The 16,837-nt window shown below is 48.9% G+C and overlaps 5 protein-coding genes across 5 annotated transcripts; 1 reads left to right on the forward strand and 4 right to left on the reverse strand.

The window, feature by feature from the left end:
- Positions 1-933: 933 nt before the first annotated feature.
- KY384_001630 (uncharacterized protein) lies at positions 934-2,060 on the forward strand (the record flags this gene model as incomplete). The annotated part of the gene is made up of 3 exons (XM_044810160.1): positions 934-1,136; positions 1,185-1,830; positions 2,010-2,060. 3 exons carry the CDS (start codon positions 934-936, stop codon positions 2,058-2,060), a joined length of 900 nt encoding a protein of 299 aa, XP_044673172.1.
- Positions 2,061-4,297: 2,237 nt separating this feature from the next.
- KY384_001631 (uncharacterized protein) lies at positions 4,298-5,991 on the reverse strand (the record flags this gene model as incomplete). The annotated part of the gene is made up of 2 exons (XM_044810161.1): positions 4,298-5,201; positions 5,321-5,991. The coding sequence occupies 2 exons, from the start codon at positions 5,989-5,991 to the stop codon at positions 4,298-4,300; spliced, it is 1,575 nt and encodes a 524-aa protein (XP_044673173.1).
- Positions 5,992-6,353: 362 nt separating this feature from the next.
- On the reverse strand, positions 6,354-11,012 carry KY384_001632 (uncharacterized protein; the record flags this gene model as incomplete). The annotated part of the gene is made up of 6 exons (XM_044810162.1): positions 6,354-6,562; positions 6,620-6,838; positions 8,274-8,807; positions 8,876-9,099; positions 9,151-10,175; positions 10,317-11,012. 6 exons carry the CDS (start codon positions 11,010-11,012, stop codon positions 6,354-6,356), a joined length of 2,907 nt encoding a protein of 968 aa, XP_044673174.1.
- Positions 11,013-11,431: 419 nt separating this feature from the next.
- KY384_001633 (uncharacterized protein) lies at positions 11,432-11,986 on the reverse strand (the record flags this gene model as incomplete). The annotated part of the gene is made up of 1 exon (XM_044810163.1): positions 11,432-11,986. The coding sequence occupies one exon, from the start codon at positions 11,984-11,986 to the stop codon at positions 11,432-11,434; it is 555 nt and encodes a 184-aa protein (XP_044673175.1).
- Positions 11,987-12,608: 622 nt separating this feature from the next.
- Positions 12,609-16,642, reverse strand: KY384_001634 (uncharacterized protein; the record flags this gene model as incomplete). The annotated part of the gene is made up of 5 exons (XM_044810164.1): positions 12,609-13,222; positions 13,293-14,687; positions 14,736-15,173; positions 15,344-15,950; positions 15,998-16,642. 5 exons carry the CDS (start codon positions 16,640-16,642, stop codon positions 12,609-12,611), a joined length of 3,699 nt encoding a protein of 1,232 aa, XP_044673176.1.
- Positions 16,643-16,837: the final 195 nt, after the last annotated feature.

Here is a 16,837-nt window from a genome sequence, read left to right on the forward strand (position 1 = left end):
GGCCCACGTGTGATATCAGCCATCAAATCTCGGCAGGTCATCCACGACAGGGTCAAGGAGCCAATCCGAGCAGCCGAAATAATCCAAGCCGTCACAATTTTGAATTGCCATGTGGTGGCGGGGTACAAGCAAGCCTGTACTCCACAGATAGGCACAGACTAGAGGACCCGGCAGAGTGTTCCTGGCTAGCTTTAGTGTTGGACTCGACGCTATGGCTGCCGTCGCTCCTTCTGTCGATCGTTGTCAGCTGCTTATGCGAGGGAGAAATCTGACCTATCTCTTTTACGGCTTCCTATCCCTTGGCAGGACACATAAAGTATGGGTGATTCCAGACCATCATTATGTATACGACTGGTAATCTGTATGAGTCATGTATCTTTTGATCCAGCTAAGTCAAGTTTGCGAACGAACATGTTGTTCCTTAGGCAACATCCAAGCCCGCCCCCAGCCGATCGACGGTTGCAGGCCCTGAAAGGCCGATGAGTCTCAGGAGCTTATCACAATGCCGGATGCGCTTCCCCGGGCACTATCTGGTGCTATGGCTGAGCCAAGTCTCTGACCATACCTGAAGTGAAACCGGCAGGCCATGGCGCGCATTGCCTTGCATTTGTTGCATGGATGTGAGTACAACTTTTGGTGAAGCGCAGTAATTAGCGGCACGTGATATCGTGTTGAGAACAAACGATGCGGCCAGCCCCTGACGCGTCCAATCATCGCGGTCGCTGTATGCGTTGCCTATTTCCGCTGCCGATGCTTCGAAGCTTCAAAAAGACCCTTGCGTCCCCCCCTTCTATTTCGATTCCTTCCTTCGACATGCTGCGTCAATTCTTTGGTGCCTCAGTGGGAGGACTCAGGCAGCACTGTCCCGGTATAAATACCCTACACCCGCCCATAGGCTGATGCCCCTCACATCATCAACCATCAACCGCCAACATGTTTGTCAAGAAACCTCGTCAGAATGACAGCTTTACGAAGAAGTCACACGACAGCTTTTCCAAGCATCGAGCTGGCAAGAGCGTCTCGAAGAGCCGAACACAGCGCTCATTCAAAGACCATACCACTGCAACAAGCCGACGAACGGAAAAGGCTTCTAAGACATCTAAACAGCCCGTCCAGCCCTCACAATCATCTCCCAAGTAAACTCCCCTCTCACTCTACTTCTCTCCTGCTCATCATCTTCCCAGCAATCTCAACTCACCCATAATCACCCTCTCCATCGGCCCCTCCGCCCGGCTCTTCGCAGCTCACGAGTCCATCCTCACCAGCTCCCCCTTCTTCAACAAATCCCTCACCTCCGCCTTCCTCGAGTCCTCCCAAAAACGCATCTCCCTCCCCGAAGAGCTCCCAGAGGTCTTCTCCTCTGTCCTTGAATACCTCTACAAGGGTGACTACTACCCTAAACTCCTCCATAACAAGCGTCGAGATCGGTGGGAGTTGGAGGATGCTCCTCCCCCACCCGCTAGCACCACAGTACCAGTCTCACCGGCACCCAACGCTACCGTCTGGCATGCTGGTGCCAATCTAGACCTCTTGAAAGATACACTGGTGTATTGTGCCGCCGATCGGTATGATCTGCCAGATCTGAAAAGGTTGGCCTTGCGGAAACAAGGACTCCAGAGTGGGATTGGAGTGGGCACTATACTTGGCAGTGCGAGGTATGCGTATGCGAATACGCCCGAGAGTGATTCGAAGTTGAGGGCACATTATTTGGCGTTAATAATTCGGTCAAGACAAACATTCAAGAGGAGCGGGACGATGCAAGCAGAGATGGAGCGAGGGGGAGGGGAGGGGCTATGGTTTGATCTCTTCGTTGCAATGTGCAATCATTTGGTAAGTCACTTCGCTTCCACCAAATCCGATCCCCTGCGCCCTGTCCTCGTCATCGTTCAATGATCTTGTGATGCTTTCTGTGTCATCGCTTTGAGCTGCTGTCGCCTACTTTGAATACGTCATCCATATTCCACTTCTATCCTCCGATGGTAAAGCATAAGACTGATGATAGGAAACAGGACGACCTCAATGCCGTGGCGAAAAGCCCACGAACACCTCGTACACTCTGATACACTTACACCCCTCACGTTACACTTCTGATCACCTACTTCGACGTTTTCTCGGTTGATGAAGAGACTGGTTCTCCTGCTGATGGGTCAAATTGACAACGGCTTTCGGTTTTCTTTTTCCCTGGCACTCTACTCGTGTTTTTGCAGAACGGATTACCCATGTACATTTATCTACTCTGAGTTGTTGAGCGAGAGGACTCGCTGGGTGTTGGAATGCTTGTTGGTCTTCAGCTAGAGGTGATTTGACTGTCATGTCGCATGATAGCATTAGAATGCAAGATCTTCATGCTGATAACCTTTGACTTCTCCGTACTCAATCCTGAGACCCACATTCCAGACTGATTGAAGATCGTGAGTTATGTGGACCATTGTCTCAACTTGACAACAAAATCTGCATGTATAATCTTGCTGTTCGATTTCAGAACTTAATTTGCACGACTGCTCGCCTTTTCACTTCCTATCACCACGTCATGGTCGAGATACCTGCAATGCGACTCTGCACGGAAGATTTGAGGCAGTTGCTCCCTTTGCTTATTCTCCTTTCACTTCTCGCAAATTGTTAGCATGGTGAAAGACGATCCACTGCGCAATCATTGTCGACCATACACACTGGAAGCATTCAACTTCTCGTGAATCATGATTGCCTATCTACTCAGAAAGACCAACAACGAATGATTACTTTGCAAAAACCAAACCACTTCTCTTCTAAATTAAATCAAAGCTATTCAGTTTCACAGATCGATGCTACACCAACAATGGAAGCAGAAGATACCAAAAAAAAAAACCCGACAGCTACATCAATGACCTATGCGACAAACCACGCCAGAAGTTGTGTATCATCTATGCTTTCAGATCCTCCCTCACAAACCATCCCTGGGCATCCACTTACCATGCTACACATCCTCCCACTCCTCCCCTTTCCCATATCCATCTTCGCTCGCATTCTTCCATCCACCAATCTCACCACCACCCAAATCACCACCAACTTCATTCCCCCATAAAAAATACACTTCTACTTCCCCTCCTACTAGCCTACACCATTTCCCTACCTTCCCAGCAAGTAGTCAACAAAGGGCCCTTCAAATTCGCTGACATGCCAAACCTTCCTCCTGGAGCAGATGAGCCACAAACACGCAATCCTAACCACTGAATTCCCAGCCGACAACTTCGATTACCACGACGCTCTTGGTGTCATCACTTTCCAGCAGATCAACAAGGGGCTTAGGGGTGAGTGGAATTATTTGGATGTTGCTGCGAGTCTTCGCCTCATTCCCCCTCCACCCACCAGCCCTTCTCAAGATAGAGACAGAAGGAACACCAAACCGCCCAGAAACGAAGAAATCGACACAAAAAGTGGATCATCATGTTGGAGTGGCGGGGGAGTGGCGGGGGAAAAGATGAATGGGAGTGTGGAGGGAGGGTGACGGTAATTTGGCTTATAAGGCAGGGTACGGAAGGTTGGTGCTTCATTATCATCAACGAGTTTCATTTGTCTGATGTTCTGACGCTTCACTTTTCTGCGACTTGATTTTATTTCTTTCATGCTAGATATACTGTGAAAGTTTGAGAGCTATTGAAAATAGGGGAAGTAATCTGCTGATAATCGAGATTTGGTGGAGGATGTTTGGTGCAGGCTCAAGCAGTATGCTATGATAGATCGAGGAAAGTAGAAGGAATGTCAAGACTGAGATGCAGGCTCTTAGTCAAGTGAATATTTCGCAATTTACCTTATCTCATCTCGCCATCATGGAGATAAATGAAGTCTTAGCGCCTTCGAACCTCCTTTGTTTTCCTACACCTTTTCAACCCTCACTTTATCGTCCCCGTGGGCCACACCCATCACCCTCAAACGCGTGACCTGTTTTTGGACATCCTCCAAAAGCGGCACACATTGGGGGCAAAAGTGTGACTCACAGAGCACTACACCCTCTGACCGCACAGCGCTTGTGCGCTAGCGGAAGCCATGTAGAGAGAAGCCAAGTAGTGAACATGACTCACACCATATCACACTATGACTGCAAGGCGGCAGTCGGGTCCGTAAGCACACGTCTGGTCTTCGATGAGCGCGGCTAGCCTGTATCGCGGGAATCGCTGGTGATTGATGCCTTGATGGGGCCGAGGAAGGCAGCAGTTGGAGCCTGGTGCGTCAGGCTGCGATTGACATGACTTGTTGCCGCCTCTGGAATAGTGAAGCATTCAGAGACGAGATCGACAAGGCAAGTAGCAGATGAGATGCTTCATACACCTGTCCCAGGAAACGCGCCTGCTTTTGAGAGGACGACCATCCCGTGGGCGCGCGAGATGTAGCCTTTCATTAGATTCTGCTTCTCATCAACACCTTTTCCAATCCGTCTCGATAATAGCAGTGTGAAGAAGAGACAAAGACGACTTGACCAAGGTGACTGACTTACCTTGTAGATCATATTAGCCAACAAGCACTCCACCTCATCATTCCCCATCTCCCCCAAGCCCAGCGCATCCCTCATCTGCACATCAGCCCCGGCACCACCGAATCCCTCAGAAAACTTCACCGCAGCACCAAATTCATCAACCCGAATCCTCGTCCTCTTCTTCCCTTCTGCGTCCTCCCCAGCCTGCAGATAAACCTGCCTGAGTAGATTTCTCAAACACAAGTCCCGCCCCCGCTCTAGAGTGAGATAGACTCTGCGCTTCACAAATGCCCGTTCGCCTGCGCTCAATGCTCTGTCGAAGTCTGCTAGCGAGCCAAGCTTGATAGCACCGATGAGCGGCACGAATAAACCTTCGAGCTCTGGATATGTCCTCAGAAGTCTCGCGGTCGGCAGAGACCGGTTTGTTAGCAGTCTCGTTGGGATCAGATACGTCAGTATCAATGCCTTGTTCCTTCTGGCAGAGTGATGGCATAGAGCTAGGGCGGCTAATAAGTTCTCTTCTGCGGCGGTGTAGTCCTCGGATAGGAATTGGATGACGCCGACGTAGTACTTGAAGGTGCAGATGTGCGATTTTGGGAACTGGGAGTCTGGAGGCATGTCGGTGGAGGAGGCAGAGATGGCGCGTAAGATGTTCTTGCAGAGAGAGATTGAGTTGAGTCGGAAGTAGGTTTTGAAGAGAAGGTTGGCGGCGTGGTAGAGTCCCCATTTGCGAGATTCGGGAAGGGGCGCTCTATATTGATCTCTCGCTCAGCCAAAGATCATCTTGAGAGGGACAAGGCAAGATTGAGTGAAGATCGTAAGGGCAGGCAGGTATGGAAATGACGAAGGAGATGCTGCAACTCTACATACCTATCACTAATACACAGCGTGAACATCCGATTCAGCACCCTCGCCGCATCCTCCAATTTCTCGTTCTTCCCAAAATCGCCCGCTATATCGTCTTGTATCCCACCCATATCCACAGCCGTCTGCCCATCCGCGCTGCTCTTCGTCGCATCGGCCTTTATGCCAAAGACCCTCAGGTGTTTGCCAACCAGATACAGCACCGGCAGCGTCCAATTCTCGAACAAGCCCGAGCTATAGCCTCGTATGACGGCATTTACCACATCTTTCCACGTATCGTACACTTTGCTCCACACTCTTCCGTCATCGGCATCTTCTTCGGCGGCGAGCAGGGCGCCAACGGCGTGCCAGTAGGCGACGTAGATGTCGCTCCAAGCCTCGATGGTCTGGCGGTCTTCTTGAGATATGGAGCGCGAAAAGTTCTTGGTAAGGGCGTAGCTGACGTCTTGGGAGACGGACGCGTGGTTTGTGGAATGGTAGATGGATTCGAGGCGGTTGAGGTAGCGGGCGGGTGCTATAGGGGAGATGGTAGCGGCGAGGAGGTGCCCGTTTTGGGCGGAAAGGGCGGCGTGGTAGTCGCGTGCTAGAAGATCCATGGTTTGCGGATGTAAAGGGAAGATGTCGTCGTTGAAAAACAATGGAAGAGGAGGATCTTCATTCCTGGGCAGGGGCCGCATTGTGGCAGGGCGGGGAATTGATGCTTCCGGGGACCCTCGGGCACCTTTTAGGGTAGCTTCCTTAAAATCGCCTCACAGTCACTACGACGCTACCTCTACTTCATCACTTTGCTCGATTTCATGATCAAGATGGACAGTAAGTAGGTGGGAAGCCAGCAGCTAATGATTCAATTTACTTGCAGGTGCCAACATTTTCTTCATTTAAAACGAGCGTTTCATTTCTCTCACCTCAAGTCATTCCTTCTATTCTCCGTTTTTAACAATTACCACCTCAATTGTCACTGGATGACGAAGTCTGCCCACTCAATGATCGCCTGCTAGTCGTCGGTTCAGCCTTATAGCAGCGCTCACCATGCATACATCTACAATCCAGGCTGGGCTCCGCTGCTTTCAGGTCCAAAAGCAGGATAAGTGCAGCTTCCTCGTGCGAACGGAGTAGCAGGATTCACATGTATAGTAACAGGGATCTTTTCGCCATAATTTATCATGTTGAATTTCAACCCCTCGATGGTGTACAACGTGCAATTGCCGTAATAATACTGGGATACCGACCAGATGGGCATGCTGTTTTCTAACGAGTGTCAATCTCAGCAGCGTGTAAATAGCCTTGCACAAGAGGGTAGCTTACCCGGCTCAGGGATGATGAATTCTTTACCGTCGAGAGTGGCATTGATCGAGTACCAATTGCCTAATAACGCAGGGTGGTTCCCCACAAAGACTAGCAGGACTTGCACTGGTTCTTTCTCCGATTCTGGCACAGGCTCTGGGACATTGATTGAGAGCTTCAATTGGAGCGAATCTGGACTGGGAGCCGCTTGGCTTGCTGTCATGGAAAGAGCAGCTACAGCTGCGGCGAGGACGTTGAATTTCATTTCGTTTGAGGATTAGTCCAGGCAGGCCTATGTGTATGACTGATATTGAAGTAGGGGCCAAATAGTGGCAAATGGTCTCTACGAATTCGTTTGATGGATCGGTTTAGATTGAAGTTCAGAGGAAATCTACAAGGAGATCGCCAACTTCAAGTACCCAAAGCCAGCGCGCCTTGTTGAGACCAAAAACTCTGCCCTTCCACATGGGGCATGTGATACGCGAGGTGGCTTGCAGCCCATGCTCTCAAAATTTGCTCTCCATTCTTGCATACAGCTTCTCCCATTGATGGCTTGATTTCGCATAGCTGAGCACAAAAGCTGACCCAGACGTTCCGCCAATAAGACAGCGTAACTTGAACAGATGGTCCAGGACTTGAGCAGCGCCTCGCCAGGCTTGGACGCCATCAGTGATCGAGCGAATGGGGGTCAGATGAGGCTTTTAACAGGCGGGGTATTGATCTCAAAGGAATAAGCACCATTGTGCAACACCCCGCATCACTAAAGCATCATACTGAAAAGCTTCCCAGAACAGTACAGTAGCGGGGTCGAATGAATCTCTGCCCATTATGGCGTCAAGCTATCGATGGACTAGTACGCGCTCTAATTCTCCGTCTTTTGACCATCTAGTGGCCTAGTAGTTGCCGAACTCAGCATTGCCTAAAAGGGTAAGATAGCTACCGTTAGTTCACCATGTCGCTACCTTTCTGGCGAACTGATGCCAGACTAATGCCACACTAGTCGCCTTGTGATAGTGGCTTGGAATGGTGGCTGGCTGAACAGCGGCCATGACACGAAACGTTCCGTGATAATTTGCAATCAGTTGCTAACTTGAAGACCTGCGAGAAGCCTCTGCTCCAATAGGATTTTAGGCTTTGGTGAGATGCAGAGAGATTAATAGGTGATCCAGCCCTTTTAGAACGGATCAGAACATGATGAGATACCCTTCGCGTCTTGTTAAGCAAGTATCCGAGCCATCAGTTCAAGAACCTGGTCACAACTCATTGACGACGATGATGGGTCTAGACCAAACGTATTGCCGTTCGAAGCCTAGGGTGGTGAAGAGAAGCTCCGTCATTGGATATGCTCTTCTGGCTGGAACATGCTAAAGTCAGAGTGGACTTTGAGGCCACTTTCAAACTCTTTAAAACGGGCAAAAGCTTCAAGAGATAGCCTCCGCATTGTTGCACCATATCCCTTCTTTGACCCTGCTTCGAGACCATCATCTCAGAACCAGCAGGTCGATATGCGACAACAGCAGAAGTTATACATGAAGCCTCAAAGTGCCTAGTATGCATCACGTGGAAATCCTACGTTTCCGCCACAATCGCACGAGTCAAACAAGCATTCTGCATTTGAACAGTCGTCTTGGCTAATTAGTGAATCCCTTTACGCGGAGGGGAGAGTTTATCTTACTTGATTCCATAAGATCATGGCATATACATAAGCAATTTCGAGTCAGGCTGCCATAGCCCGAGTCTACATTCTCAGCGTTATATACGTTTTGGGCTGCGTTGATCGGCATAAAATTCGCAGCTTCTGGATCGAGAAGCTGTGGTTCTTGATAGAACGCAGTCGGTGGATGTGAGAAATTTGATGGTCGAGATGATTTGCCAATATTGCTATGGACGTCAAAGGGGTTTGAGCTGTCCCTTCTCAGGTCCGGACTTGCGGAAGCAATGGTTGCGTCAGAGCTTTTATTTTTCATGACTTGGAAGTTATCGGCGACCATTGTCTGGCATCTGCGTACGATGTCCGTCAAGGCGGCTTTCAGGTCTTCTTCTATTGGCTTTAGCTGTGAGTCAATGACTGTTCGAAGATTAGCTTCTACCAAAAGCGGTAGCGCTGTTCGATTGTAGGCTTCAAATTCGAGTAATTCTTGGGATCCTGGTGATAATGCTGAGGTAGTGTTGGTTGATCTTTCTTCTTGTGGTAGATCTGGTTCAAAATCTGTATCGTATAAGCCTTGATACGGTGTGGTTTTGAGTGCTCAGTCAAAAGCTGCCACCTACATGGACTTGGGATTGGACAGCCAGGGAAGATAATCTCAAAGATCTTTTCCCAAGACACACCCCAAGAGCCAATTTGATTCATCTTTACTGCGTCTACGCCTTCTGGCTGCGGTATTTGTACCTGGCATGCCTCTGCAGCTGATGCATGGGTGGTAAGTTCGTCTGAGCTTCCCATGACGGTCCAGCAACGATGGCATTGGATCGATTGATGTTTCCTTCGAAGATGCTGTCTAGAGAAGCTTTAAACACTCTTGACAACCAAGAAGAATTGGATGACTTACTTGACTTCAGAGATCTTTTGGAAGCCAGGTCCTGCACAGGCCCGATACAATCCGCCTGTGTCATTATTGATGGAGTATTTCGCGCGATTGAATTTATGAAAAGGGCACGCGAGAGGGTTTGAGTATCGCGGGATCTTTCGGCCTTGACGTGAAGTTGGTGGCTCGTTGTCGCTATCGTTATCGTCTTCATCGTCACCGTTCGGCGGTCCACGGTCCATCCAACGCTTTTTCCCGTCTTTTTGTCCTTGATACTGTTGCTGTTTCCCAATCGAGCTTTGTATCTGTACCGGCGCTTTTTTGGTCTGTTTTCCTTTGCCCGTTCCATCAGTGCACTCGAAAGACGTTGATTTGCTGTTAAGCATCTCATAGAAATCACTCATTAGTGTAACTAAGAGTGTATGCTTCACCCTCTCAAGGCAATCAATAGGATTATGCGACGACTGTGAGTCTTTTCCAGTCTCATCAGATGGATCCGTCTGGCAGAGATTAACCGCAGAATCTGAGGGTGAGGAGACGTGAAGAGAGCCCAATGTGCCTCCCTCCTTTAGAAACCGGTCTATGTCTGCAACGTCAGGATACTCAAGATTGGACGGTGCAAGAAAGCCCTTCGTAGATGTATTTCTTTCGAACCGTGTTGGTTTAATAGAGGTCTGCGTATCTTCAAAGGCAATGTCGTCCGACCCGGGCGACAAGAAGCTGTCCTCCTCTTGACAGTGGTACTCTTGCCATGTGTCGCTGAATCCAGGCACCTCCTCTTCCCTTTTACTACCTTCATCATCAATCATCTCGTTTCGCATCCCTCCAAATCTCGCTCTCTTTTTTGCCTGAGTATCAACATTATCATATGTGATCTCTACCTCGAGCGTCCGCCCTTCGCCTGGCTGGTTGGCGATAATGACTCCGTCAACTTGCTCTCCTTCATCTCTCGATCTGCTCTTCTCCTCATTCGCTCCTTGAATATTTCCTGACCCACAGATGACTATCTCTTCATCTGGTCCGTCTCTATACCGCGATTGCGTACCCCCCTGTCTCGCACAATGATCCCCTCATTTCGTTCATCTTGATATACTGGCCAATTTCCTTCTCTATCTCGAATGATGAACCCTTGCTCTGCTTCCTTTTTGTACATCAGCGACTGACGTTGAAAGTGTCCTGGAGACACTCACCTCACCACGCTGTCCATCGATGATGAATGCATCAGTCAAGCCACTTTTTGCTTTCTCTTGAAGTTTTGGGACATCTTTTAATGATGCTCCAGGCGCTGCGAATGGCTGTGTAGTCGGCGGATGACTGTCACTGTTTAGATCGCCCTGGACGACCGAACTGCCAGCAACCTCTCGATGGCAAGTATCTGTAGTGGCAATAGATTGGGCGACATCGTTGACATTGTGCAAATATGGGCTTTTGCAAGGAACCCCTAGGTCATGAGGCACCTCTCTGGAAGCAGCAAGATACCTATCTGATCGAATCTGGGCTGTTTTCGTGCTTGACAGGAGAATCCCCTCCTGGAAATACGGTCTCATCGCAAATGCATTCCCGGGATGCTGTGGAACTTGCGACATCGTTCCATCTCCACTATCAACACTGATCATAGACGTCATAGGCGAGCTGATGAAATTGTCAACTCCGATTGAGTCCCTTTCTTTTTGCCATTGCGTGATTCGCTGCCTTTCCGCTTCGCGCCGGCGAAGCTGTGAGTTACTCTTATCACACGCCCTGCAATTTGAATCCAAAGGAAATCTAGACATCACAATTTTACAACCGCAAGTTTCACCGACACGATACTCTTTGCTGCAATGCTGTTTGAATCGACCCCATTTGAAGTGTCCGCAAGCGTACTTGTATTGATCGAAGAAACACATGATAAGCCAACAACAATACGAGTTTGTGAATGCTTGAGACTTTCACACAACAGGATATGGTGAAGTGAGTCCAGACTTCCTAGCCGCCACTTAGATTCCCATCGAAGATGTCTACAAGAAGCACTTTCGACTCAACATGTATGATGATATGGTTGGAAGAATTCAAAGGGGAATATTGAAGGTCTTGTTGTTACCAACAGTCATATACACTAGCCCAGTACGAGAGGTTGAAGTGTCATTTTTCGCAACAAGGCTATCAAAATACACATCTGTGTATTTCAGACTTGCACCTTACCAAACAGAGACAAGCGGCAACGGTTTCCCAGTAGCGTTCACTGTTCTATCAACTTCTTTACTATGCTCTCATATTTTTGGCTCTTTTCGAGAAATTTCATTTGAAGTCTGTACTGTTGTTCCTTCTATATCATATTCACACCCCGCTCATCCGGCTTCAACTCAAGAGTAGCCAACACCCCAAAGCTAGGCTCATTCACAAAGAACTGAGCATTCCATTCAGGATACAGTCGACGATCTCTCATATTCTGCGCAATGCTCTTTAAAGTTCGTACAACATCACTGTTCTTCACCATAGACTTCCGCGGATCATATATACTCAATTGATACTCGAAGGAGAATCTCAGCTCTTCGTCCTGGTAGACAATATGTTTGTTCGTGGAGGCGGTGTAGTCACTTCTTGCTAAATTGACCATTAGACGAAGAATCATGAGGTATTCGCTTGGTGCACTGATAGACCTGCTTGAGCCCGTGACCCGGACTTGGACACCGTCGTTGGCGGTCGCATTTGCTGGTAATGTATAATTCAGGTGTCTAGCATCCGATTTAGCAATACCTGTGGAACGAGTGTCTTGCGACTCACTACGGTTGACTTCGTCAATTTCTTTGACTTCGTGACTCAAAATCCCCCGGAGGTCGTCGGATTGAAATAGACCCAAGACTTCGTTCAGACCCGCCATCCTCATTTCGAATTCTTCCAAGAACAGTATAGTAAGTCCTCATATCGAAGAATCGCTCAGCCACTCGCTGTACAGCCCAGACGACATGGCGTACCTGAAGCTGTTCTAGAGAGCTTTCGAATACATGCAGGAACCCATCGCCTGATGCGAATTGTTCGACACGCTCTGTGAATGCTTTTACTAATGCGAGGGCTATGGCCTGGATGCTCAGAACGTAGAAGTCATCCACATCGATTGGCTGCTCGGGGACTGAGCTGACAGACTGCGACGTCAAAGCCAGCGGGGACGTTGGTTCCCCGTCCTCCTAGGGAAAGGGCGGAATTGGCTGGGCTGCTGACGCTGTCATTAAAAACCGGTCTCGGTTCTGCACCTGGGGACGTATTGAGAGAAGCCAGCAGAACAAGGTTGACAAGAAGACTTCGAAGCTGATACATGCTTGAACGGCTTGTTGCGCTACTTAACCTCCTTAAATCTGAGCTTACCGTACACTCACAAAGTATGGCGGATTTTTACGGCTTGCTGTAGTCGAATATGGCTTTGAACTGACGTGTTCCCGACTTACCTGCGCACCATTGATCGCACCTCATAAGTCGAGACTATTTGGTAGGCACATACTCCATGATCACCGTCGCTTGACTTCAACTCCGACCTTGGCCCTCTCCACCATGCCACCCTTATAAAGATACTTCTCCTCATCTCTCAGCACCTTCTCCTGCTTAAACTCATACGTCTCCAACAACACCTTCACCATAATCTGAATCGTCTGCACAGCGAACCAGCGCCCAGGGCAAGCGTGCGGACCTTTCAAGCCCCACGTCACAAACCTGGGCTCGCCCACCGGCGGATCAGCTTCCATGAAACGAGTATGTTTGTACCTGTCAGCATCATCGCCCCAGGTCGAGTTTTGCCGGTGCGTGTAGTATGATGATAGTGTTGCCGCTTGGCCTTTGGGGAGAGTAAGGCTAGGATCTGAGCGGAGCTGGACATTTTCGGTGCAGATACGGGCGGGGCCGGTGGTGGGACCTGAAAGGCGGATCGATTCGAATGTGGCGCTGCGGAGCAGTTGCCACTCGGAAGAGGATCTGGTGAAGGCGTCAAGATTGCTGAGCGTGGCATTAGATAGGGAAGACAACACGGTATCTTGTAGCCCAGGTTGGTTGATAATGTCGAGGATGGTGGAGGAGAAGGTTGCTTGAAGGTTTGTGAGGCCGGCCCAGACTACTATTGCCACAATGTCTGTATTTTACGAAGTCAGTACAGGGGAAGTGAAAACGTCCACGCGGGCGGCGGGGGGAGGTAGATTCACCTGCTACGCGATCGTTATTATCGACCACGTCCATGATGAAATTCACAAATGCTGATTCCTTCTCTCGAGTGGAGATGTCACTTCGCCTTGATGCGATCATTGGGACCAGAATATTGCGTATGGTTTTGAAGTGTCTGTTGATCTTTATTGCTGCTAGAAATCGTAGGAATTTGGGCAGCATTGAGGAAAGTCCCATTGCATTGATTGCATCGGTATTGAATTTCAGGAACGTGTCAAGTAGCTCCTTACGGTCGAACTCCTTGGGTCCAACAACGCAACGAGATACGACGAATGCAATATACCGTGAGAAGTAGTCATTGAGGTCGTCGTGTGACTTACTGGTGGATAGTGGATTTGTTTTGACGAACAACTGTGCGGCTTCCTCAATGGTAGTGGCAAAACCCGCGACGGTCGAGGGGTCACTGAAATGGTTTCTGATCAATCGGTTATGGATATCAGAATCGAAATTCTCCTTCTTCGTGATGATGGAAATGTTGATGGCTTCCATGAACGCGTGCTCATTAAGTTTGACTTCATAGGCATTATCTTCTTTCATGATATCGAGATCTTCCGGCTTCGTAAGGACATAGTGTGTCAATGATGCGAGTTTGATACCAAAGCATCCTGAAAATGGCTGAAACTTGTGGAAACCACGAAGTAGAAGCGCCTTGGAGTCCTTTTGGAAGGCCAAAGCGTTGCCCAAAATTGGCCAACCCTGGAGCGCTGGAGGCAAGGCAAGGCGCGGTTGACGTCGCCGCCAAACAATGATCAAGGTAATTAAGGCGATCAGCAGAATAATGACGACGATTATTTTGACATAATGTTGCTTTATCAGAGCGAGAATGAGTTGTAGCACGGATAGAGCCAGAAATTTGAGGTCCTGCTTGGCCTTCGGCAATGTGCACAATATCGGATTGGTCTTTGGATCAGCAGGGAACAGAGGAGAGTGCTGGACGCACTTGATCTCCGTGTTTTCTGTTATCAATCTCCATAGAAGATTCGTCCCGTGCGACTGAAGATCAAGCTCTGTGAGCCAAAATTTGTCGTAGAACCTGAAGTCTGGGAAGCCGTCGACTTTCTTACGAGCCCATATCAGATCTTCTAGCCCGTTGCTGGGATGGCAGTCCCAAGGTTTATCAACCAGTAAGCAACGCATCATGGCAAACCCGACGGAGAACCTGTCGGAATTTCCCATCCCGAACAGACTGAACAGGCTGACTATGAGGGCTGATCTCGGTACCGTCGTTCCAGGAAACATCTCTTCATCAAGCTGAACACCGACAACAAAGTCCACCTCGTCAGGAGATTTGTACAGTTTTCGCAGATTCTTCACCATTTCGGGATCACTTGAGAAATCTTCAAACGTTGATCGAATATGAACTTCTACTTGAGGATCTGCACGATATCAGCGGAGGGGATGTGGCAGAGGGTAGTGCTCCGTACCTAGCTTGTTGTATTCTCGAAAGTAGTTGTTAAAGGTGGGCAAACCTTGCTCGCGTTCGTGGATGATACTCCAAGTGACGATATCAAAGGCTTTCCCCCTATACTTTCCCGCAGAACGGAATTTTTCGTCTACGCCGCTCTTGAAATTTGGAATATTGGTTCCCGCCATGCCTCGTAGAACATTTTCAAGGCCGGCCTCAATGAAGCCTGAAGCGTTGAAACCTGTGCTGAATAAATCCTGGACCCAAAGTGTACTACTCGCAGCATCGGTAATATTGAAGCTGGAAATGATGAACTCATGAAATCGATAGAGAACCGACATCTCTGCAGATACTACCATTGGCTTGCCTTTTTTTGTGACTAGTGGCCAAGGATATGTGTTGGCTGGATTGATCTTGAGAGCACTCTGTCCGTACATTTGACGGTAGAGAGGGAATCCTACAGCGCGCTTAGTGAGCCACGTTTATTTGATCAAATCAAGTACTCTTGGGAAGGGTCGAGCATCTTTGACAAGCTTATTGAAGCATGGGTTTAACGAAATGAGTCACGGCAACCGCCTTCCTCTGGAAAGTAGGACAGCACGAAGAAAAATATTGAGGGCGTCTTACCATCGTCTTGAGGCCATGGCATGGTCTTTGTCCAATATGCCATCTGATACGAATTGGCAATCAAGGCATATTTGGCAGACAAAGCAAGCCTGATAGTCTGATAAAGCTGCTCGTCGTCGTACTCAGGATGTTGCTTGGCAAGGATATCACAAAGACGGTTATGTTCTCTGAGTAATAAGGTATGAACTCCCAAAAGCATCCAATCTTCATTTGTACGTGCATCTCCCCCACCGAACAATGTCATTGGATCTATCCCAGGTCGCGTGTTGGTTGGGACATTCATCGTATTGAATGGCAGATACGAAGCTTTCGCATTAGTGCCCCGCGCCTGTACTTCTTGTGAGAGAAGTTTCCCACCAGAGAAGGAGCGAAGACCACGCAGAACTTCTGGTGTACTTCCGTAGAGTGCAGAGACGTCTAACCAGGTCGTTGCCATGTTCGCGATCTCTCTTGGATTCTTGGTATCGGTGCCTGTACCAGGGACTGCCGCAGTCCGCCATACTCTCAGCGTCGTGTTTAGAGCGTAGTCTTTCTCATCTTCTGGCATAGGAACATCAACGTACTCTGTGGGCGAGTCTTGGCTATACGTGACATCGTGCATGATAAACTGTACATCTTCAGGGCTGTGAAAAGGTCCCAGTGCTATAGACTCACCTCTATCAAACCCAGTAGCAGAGGTGTGTGCTCATAGTACAGTTCCTTCTTCCGTTTGAAGAAAGCATTGCTAACGGCTCTGGCATTCGGACCCTCACGCGGCTTTGATATGCCGTCTGCATAATAATGCTGATTGTAATCTCTCACCTTGGGCATCCCTGTAGCACCGGTACTGAAGTCATCCTTTTTGAGCCAATTGCAAGATCCATCGTCGGTTCGATAGAACCATCGCGACCGATCAACTGTACACCTGGGATCCAAAGGATATTGCAAATGACTGAATAGCTGCGTTGCCTCTCGAAGTGGGAAGTTGGGTAGATTAGGACTGACTTTGATTGGCGCTGGTGTAAAGTTCGCAGGGATCTTGATGGAATCCAGCACATCATCAAACCACTTGGCATCGTCGGGAAGGGTGCCATTTACGAAAGCATGCTCAACGGAGGTGACATTTGCGTTGTTGAGAACATCACGCAGCCAGCCCACGAAGAGATTGTCCGGGTGTTCTTTGAACTCTGGCTTGGACTTGATAGGCACGATGTCACCATTGTCTTTTATATCTCCGACAACACGGTGGTATGGCCACTGATCTGCTATCACGCTCGGGGTGGTAGCATATAGGCAGAGCAGTATAGCCAGTAACTGCATGATGTAGCGAGCTTTTCACAAAATCAAATTGGCATTGCAACGTCCTCTGCACAGGACCAGAGGCAATGGCTGCCTTTATTTGAATTTTGGTCGCTCGTGCCATTGTATCAAAGGCGCTAAGACTATGCCCGAATTGAACAAGCTGTCTCATTAGTGCTTCTTAGACGAAGTGGCCACGAAGTCAAGAGGGCTAGA

Source organism: Bacidia gigantensis (assembly GCF_019456465.1).
Source record: "Bacidia gigantensis strain McMullin 20006 chromosome Unknown contig_132, whole genome shotgun sequence".
Lineage (NCBI taxonomy): Eukaryota > Fungi > Ascomycota > Lecanoromycetes > Lecanorales > Ramalinaceae > Bacidia > Bacidia gigantensis.